Below are 7709 nucleotides of genomic sequence, written 5' to 3' on the forward strand. Positions count from 1 at the left end.
TTCTTTGGCTTAAATGCGGGATTAAGGTGATTAATCGTTTCCCTGTATAGTTCTATACAAATTTATTACAAGATTAACTTATTTTTCGATCCCCAGTTTTACCGGTGTATATTTATATCCCCTGGGGGAGGGTGTGGGGATATGAGCCAGCAGTGTTTTGTATATAGTAGTCAGTGGTATAGTGGAATACATTTCTTTGATGCACGCGGCGAAGGTCGCATTCTTGTCGTGAATCGTTCACAAGGAAGTCAAGAAATTTGGATGATTTTCACTAGTTTAGCCAACACTCTGAATATACCTCCCTACATCTAGTGCCTTCTTGAGATATTCTTTCTAAAAATCGCGTTCAATATCTATTGATCGCGTTTAAGAGAGAATCAAAAGAAAAGTGTTGAACTGCTTGGAATATTTTGCATTGAAAGTGCGTCTATGCGTGGGAGGCATATATATATATGTAGATCTAGAAAGACCGATCTACGAGCCACTTCAATATGAAGAACAATTTTTGATAATTCAGAACGACCTCAAAATCAAGGATGTTTCACAATATTTTGGATCAAGGCACAAAATAAGACAGTAATCTTTTGTTGAGCAACTCGCCGCCGGTCAAATGAAGAAGGCGAAGAAGACGAAAACTAACGTCATGGCACGTCGAGGGCTTTTCCACGCTTTGTTGCGGCGCGAGAAAGGTTTTCCTTTGGCAAATGATCACAAGGATGTGCTGTCTTTTGTAGAAGATCGAACTGCTTCTTCTTGTTTCACAGAAAAGGTACGGCAATGCAAACAAATCAAGGTTATTTTATGCTCAAAATTTTTGAATATGAATTGTGTGACAGTTTTGAACCAATTCGGCCAAACAAAACAATATAGGGTTTTACTTATTTTATTTGTTCTCCAATTCTTCGAAGTCTTAAAGAGTTCTTTATTATTTTCTCTTATAATGGTAGTACATTTTCTTTTTTTCTTGTACTATCGAGCTCAGCTTTTAGAATGTCAAGTATGTACTATAAGACTTACGACATTAGTACGTAAACTGTTGTGCAAAGGTTGGAGTGTATAATATGGTTGGCTAAATATTGGTCACATGATGGGTAAATTCACTGTCTCCCTCCTTCACTTCCATGTCTGAGTATTTGAATTTCTCTCTAAATTGCTGGAATAGTTTTTTTTTCCTGCTAAAACGTGTCAACTTTAGCAATTTATGCATCTTAATACTTGTTTTGCTTGCCCAATTTTTCCTTGGAATCCCTCTACGAAATCGAACATTGAAAGGAAGTAGTTTGATTGTAATCCTTGCTGTAAATATCTATCTGTCAATCCTATCAAGGTTATGTCCTTGGCAACCTTGACCTGTCATACATACCATGATTATCATGCATGTGACATCAGCGCTAGGAAATATCACATACTGACCTTGACCAATGTTCAACGTTGAACATATATATTTTCAAGATTCAAGATAATTTATTAATGCCAGTAATATTATAGATTTTGATTTAAAAGATAAATACGTTTACAAGGCATAAGGCATTGGCTAATTATTATAACAGAAACTTGAATGACACAATATTTTTTACCATGAAACTCATTTTTGGTTTGAAACATGCAATCATCATTTCATAAATAGCTTGCAAATGAGCTAATAATGCATTCACTAGGTTCATCAATGACTCATTGTTGTTAGGTAAAAATTATTTTCATTTTCACAATTGATGATGAATCTGGTTTTTGTTTCATCGTTTTTTTGCTGAAGCAAAATTAGTATGTTGTCTGTATTGTTGGTTTTCCTATATACTCTGTACCACATTATGTACCTGTTTTATGATTCACATGCTGTTACCCATGTCTGACAATGCTTTGTCAAACATGTTAAATAATACATGAAGGTCAAGGTCTAACCTTTAGCTGTTCTCTTTTGTAATTACCAAAGCACAATTTCCTTTCCTGATTCAGTAGCACTCGATGTAGCTATTCCAGTTGATTAGAGATGAATGCCTGTTCTACTACCTAGTGTGTCATATTGAGACTATTTTTGAAAACTAATATTGAATGAGGAAGCTAAGTTCAAGTGCAAAGATTCAATTGAACTTTTTCCAAAACAAAAATGATGAAGCTGAAACATTTTGAACACTTGTTTACATATGGCACCCCAAGTGATAATTCATTGAAAATTATTCTTCAAAATCAGGATTCCTGTGGAAGATGAATGAAAACGTTGAGAATAACTCACAAAATGTGTTCTGCTTTGTCAACAACTGAAAGAAGGAATTTTGGTAGATCCTCTTCATCATTAAAAATCCATTCTGAATAAGAATCCATTCTTTATTATTGAAAATTAGTAGATCTGGCCAAAAAATGGCTTCCAATACATGCTAGTCAACTAGGTACCTGGTTCTTGTGCTCTGAGTCGGCATATAGATAGTCTGATTTAGAACATTTTTGTATTGCCAAGGTCACTGTAATAATTGGTATGATATCATGATCAATTGATATGGAATTTCTAGATTGCATTGTCGTCATTGAATTGACATTGAATTTTCATGGAATGGACGTTGAAATTTCATTGAATTATCATTGAATTATTGACATTGAATATCTATTGAAATATTGCTACGGTATTTGGCGTGCCATATTTATACATGTATTATATGCAGATTATAAGAGCAATTGAAATGTACTCCAGAAATATCTACTACGCTACTGTGAATGGTGTGGTTTTCTCTGGCTTGTTACGCATAATTGTTGCACACAATAATAATTATACTGTAATATATATGTGTATTTTTGTGATTTCAGAAATGTAGTTTATCAGGGTCTCCACGATCAACATTTCTTGTTTGTTTTAGCCTCGACAAGTAAGTGATTGCATAGTTACTGATTAAAAGTTAAAATGTGTATGGTGTTTATTATTTCAAAGAATAAATCAGTAGAAAATAAAAAAAATGGCAACAATACATGATATTGTCAACATGTTAATTTATGGATTTTCTAGAAAGATGTAACAATATATAATAATTATAGAAGACGAATGAATCAATTAAAAATGACAGGTTGCAATGAAAAAAATCTTCTAATGAGAAAAAAACATATCAATATTCTTCATATTTTATTTGCCCTCATCCAATAATGCAACTGATACTGTATTCTTTTCAGGAGTAAAATGGCATCAACTCATGGTGATCATTCAATTAGAATAACAGACAGCTTTACTGGTAAAAGTATACGTACTCTTGTGGGTCACCCAAGAACACCATGGTGTATAACATTCCACCCGTCAAGCAACAGTCTCCTTGCATCTGGGTGTCTTGCAGGCGAAGTCAGGATTTGGGATTTAATGGTAATCAAAATATCACTTCTCTTCTTAGAAATTAAACATTTAACAGTATCAATCAGCAAAAGTGAAATTTAATGGATGTATTTATAGTGTCTCTTGATTGGTGGATTTAGAGGAGTTTAAGTAGTGTACATATCCCATATATACACAATTCGAAAACGAAATTATTTATCCACCTTCATAATAAATTATGAATTATTATTGAATATTTATAAATAATTATTTGTTATGAAAGGGTGGCTGTGAAGTGTATGTACCACCAGACAGAGCTGCGATAGCATCAGTAGCTTTCCATCCAACAGACAATGTGTTGCTAATAGCAACTAGTAATAAGTTGTATTTTTGGAAATGGGATCAGCCGCAACCTTTTGCTAGTTTACAGACAAACAACATGGAAGAGAAAGTCAGGTATGTAATGTGACGTGATGTTATTGTACCATCTTAGCTAGTTTACAAACAAGCCACGTGGAAGAGAAAGTCAAGTATATAATTATTTGATGTTGCTGTATCTTAGCAATCTTATTGCTGCAGCACCCAAGAAAACCAACCAGTACCTAATCTAGTCTGGAATCAAAACTAAGTTGCGTTGCCATTGATGAGAGGCAATTTCTCTCACTGCAGCTGCGCTACCCATGCATGTTCCCTCTAGTCTGTTGGGTTAACTAAGTATTACTCTGGATAGGCACCCATAGCTGATCACAACAAATAGTATGTGTATGTTCTATACTAGCTGGAATGTATATGCATGCTTATTAGCAAGATGTGATCTTGTTTGGGTTATTGAAGAAAGTGGATGAATTTTTTATGTGACAAAATGGCAAAAATAGTACAACATGTAAAGATGTGTCATGATGCAGACTTAAAGGTATACTTACTGCATGTCACCTTTCTCATAGGTTGGTCAAGTTTTCTCCTTTAGGGGATTATATTTTGACAGGAATTACAAACTGCAGCCAAATGGTAAGATCACAGGCTGTTTATAAATAGCTACAGTATAAACCTGTGTCCATCGGACAAGACATTTCTGACCTTCAACAACTAGTACGCTACACTGTACCAGCCCCGCATGAGAAAACCTTCTTATATTGGACTCGTTTGAAGAATATCTCTAAGATGAGTGCCATTGAACCCCCACCCCCTCAGCAATAAGTTGTCTTTTGCCCATATTCTAACAATACTACAACACTATTCTAAATCTTTCTATTTTCAGGATGCTAATGCCCAGGACAACAGGTCAGTAATCACTGCAAGTCTAGGACCACACAGCAGGGCAAGGGTCTGTAAGGCTGCTAGCCTGCTATACCCACCTCTCACTCTAATACACATGCTATAGCTAGTTTATTATTCCATTTTTGAGGCTGCTTTGCTCTGTCATGGTGTTACAGTATATATCATAATAAGTGAACTGTTGATGTGTCTCGTAGGAATGAGGCTTCTGTGGACCAGCTTTTACAGTCTGTTAGTTGTACACAGTTGGATAGTGATCAAGTGTCGCAGTACATCATGCAACAAACATCGCGAGGTGATCAAGGTGCAACAACCACAAGCCATGATAGACCATCTACATCTACATCTACATCAAACACACAGCCACCTAGCTCTGATGAGACTGATTTATCCTCTAGAAGAAGGAGACATCTTAGGAACTATAGAGGTGTATTTGCAATATTCCGTGCAAGAGACCGTGAAGGAGGTGACTGGAATATTGATACATCAGAGATGGATAATGACCCTACTGATGTTGGACGCTCTAACATAGTATTCAATCCAGCTAATACTACTGAAAGTATGAGTATTGGCCGAGTTAATGAACCTAATGGCTCTCCATCATCCTCACCATTTTCGTCATCATCCTCATCCTCATCTTCCTCTACATCATCTTCTTCAACAGTCAGGCCATCATCACCTTCATCTGCATCATCATCATTTAGCTCATCATCATCATCATCATCTACATCATCTACTTCATCATCTAGTTCATCATCATCAAGTATTGTTTATGGAGACAGTCCACCTGCATCAAGCAACATGCTTTCAAGTAGGGTTTTGAATTTTTCTAATGATTTACTGCAGTCAAATACCAGTGAATCAAGAAATGATGAAGTTTCCCAGAGCATTAGTGTTTTACCAATGGAAGCAGCTCGGAATGAAAGTGATTCTAGTGTATCAATTGATATGGTTGATAGGGATTCAGTCCAGTATGGCTCTGCTGGGACTTCACAGAGTGACAATAACTTTGTATCTGGAGTTGGTTCTGTCATTAATGTGGGAGGAACAAGCTCAAGTTCAAGGACAAGTTATGTCACACATGGTTCAAATCACAGTTCTAGTCTTTCAACTCTTTCCAATCAATCAGGATCTGGTACTGCTATAGCAACAGCAACAGCGCGCACCTTCAGACATGTCCACACTGCTGTTGTCATTGCTAATGGCACTCTTGAAGGCCCTCAGATGGCATTAAGGACTGCAATCAACAGAGCTATTGCTGGGGCATTTGCTAGTAGTGGTGAAGGTGCTGTTGCCAGTAACATCATCAATACAACTCATAGACTACAGCTATGGGATTTTTCAAAATTTAAAATGCTAGACCTGAAGGATAGTAAGTGTGCAAATCCAACAAAATATCAAACATTTAATTATATATTATGATTCTAGGATTCTCATCACTTAATTATTTTTGGCATCATCAGGCAAAGCCAATGTGATTGTTCCATGCTGTAAGATCCACAATGATGCAAGCTGTGACCTATCAGCTGATGGAACATTACTTGCAGCATTTGTTCCAAGTGTTCTGGGTTTCCCTGATGATGGGATGCTTGGAGTCTATTCCTTGAAAAAAAGTTCCTTTGGACAATGTCTCTTTACCAAGAAATTTGGTAAATATTTTACTGATGTATATATAGCAATTTAGCTTAGTACTAAGAGGGCCACTGGGTTTTCAGTACGATGTGTTTTATTGTAACTGTTGTGTGTCCCCTCTTTAAATAAAGTTTTATTATTATTATTATTATTATTACTACAGTACTTGAGCTTGGCAGTTGTTTTGTAAAATGCATAATGAGTGGTTTATACTAGCCCAGTTTTCAATCAGTATCCTTTCTGCCATTTTTCTCCAGGGCCAAATGCCATTTCTGTCAGCCTTTCACCCTTGAATACTCATGTTGTTGTTGGATTAGCAGCCCGGCGTATTCACTGGCATTTGACATCACAGCAGGTAATGTACTATAACATCATATTGATGACAGTAAGTTAATAAACATGGTATTAAGGTTATTTACTTGTTTGTTTTTTTTTTTTAGATGATGGCACAAGTATTCAAACTTACACCTGATAAAGACAGTGAAGTAACTGCTACAGAATTGAAAACGGTAGAGAAATAATATCTTCATGATGTGATACCCTAAATGTTACTCGCTGTTTTGCCACCTGACCAGCTTACCTCTACTGCGCATTCTCTAGTAATTTATAGGAATTACTTGTCCTTTAGCCAACCTCCGGCTCAGTAGTCACAGTCATTAGGTGTTGCTTTTGTAACTGAAGCCCATCATTAGGGATTTTATCAAATCCAGAATGCTGCTTTGAGCTCGGTGTGGCTTTAACTGACGTTATGTATTCATTCAACTACACAGCCAATCCACAATATAGTTCTCAGTGAGGAAGACTCTTTGAGAGGATCACACATCAGTGTGAATGCTGCCTTTTGGCACCCAGTCGTAGGGTGTGGCTTGGTGTACGGGACCAATCGTGGTGACTTGAGAATGAGACAGTTTGGGTGAGTCAAACGATATGTTAATGGTAATGGTCTGTTTCTGGTGCATTCTGCTCTAGCTTGAGTACAAACCATAAGTAATGCTAGACCAGGATCTGTTTGGTTTAAGGTCCATGTGTAAAAGGTATTAATTATACCAACTATTTTTGTTTGTTTTCAGTTCAGAGCCATGAAGATGTTACAAGTGACTCGTGATAACCCAATCATGTGATTCTAACTTTTCTATGTATGTATAGTAGACAAATTGAAATTCTCGTTCACTAGTTTCGCCAACGAATGTACTGGCATCGTCTCCTAGCAACTGCTGGGGGAAGTGAACAATTGCTCACATTTTCTGTAAGGTGTATAGAGATGTTTTCCCAAGAACTTTTAAAACAAATGGTTTATATTTGGTTTTGTAATTATATGGATAGCAGTCATGTGACTGGGCGCAGGTCGTTTCCAGTCCTTGTGTTTGCGAGCTATATTTATTGAACACAAGTAAGGCGATGAGTATATCGACTCTTACTCTGGAAATATTTGATGTAAAATTGTTTTTAAAACCAATAAAGTAACCAGTTTATTTATATTTAATAAACACTGACCCTCAGTCATAAACCATTTCCT

At 36.4% G+C, this 7709-nt stretch overlaps 1 protein-coding gene across 1 annotated transcript; it reads left to right on the forward strand.

The window, feature by feature from the left end:
* The first annotated feature begins 209 nt into the window (after window positions 1-209).
* Window positions 210-7680, forward strand: LOC116304043 (activating molecule in BECN1-regulated autophagy protein 1A). Its single transcript, XM_031713693.1, has 12 exons — window positions 210-769; window positions 2797-2855; window positions 3154-3337; window positions 3570-3742; window positions 4231-4294; window positions 4545-4567; window positions 4759-5933; window positions 6025-6210; window positions 6451-6548; window positions 6634-6702; window positions 6964-7106; window positions 7264-7680. Exons 1-12 carry the CDS (start codon window positions 611-613, stop codon window positions 7274-7276), a joined length of 2346 nt encoding a protein of 781 aa, XP_031569553.1. The 5' UTR covers window positions 210-610; the 3' UTR covers window positions 7277-7680.
* The last annotated feature ends 29 nt before the right edge of the window (window positions 7681-7709 follow it).

This window comes from Actinia tenebrosa, unplaced genomic scaffold (genome assembly GCF_029948245.1).
Source record: "Actinia tenebrosa isolate PJP-AT-01 unplaced genomic scaffold, QUT_ActTen_1.0 PGA_scaffold15__27_contigs__length_11533743, whole genome shotgun sequence".
NCBI lineage: Eukaryota > Metazoa > Cnidaria > Anthozoa > Actiniaria > Actiniidae > Actinia > Actinia tenebrosa.

Excerpts from the sequence above, each read along its gene's own strand:
- LOC116304043 (XM_031713693.1), top strand. The coding sequence starts at position 611 with ATGAAGAAGGCGAAGAAGACGAAAACTAACGTCATGGCACGTCGAGGG. Across the intron at positions 4,295-4,544 it reads TTACAAACTGCAGCCAAATG|GATGCTAATGCCCAGGACAA; the intron begins GTAAGATCACAG and ends TTCTATTTTCAG. Across the intron at positions 4,568-4,758 it reads GCTAATGCCCAGGACAACAG|GAATGAGGCTTCTGTGGACC; the intron begins GTCAGTAATCAC and ends TGTGTCTCGTAG.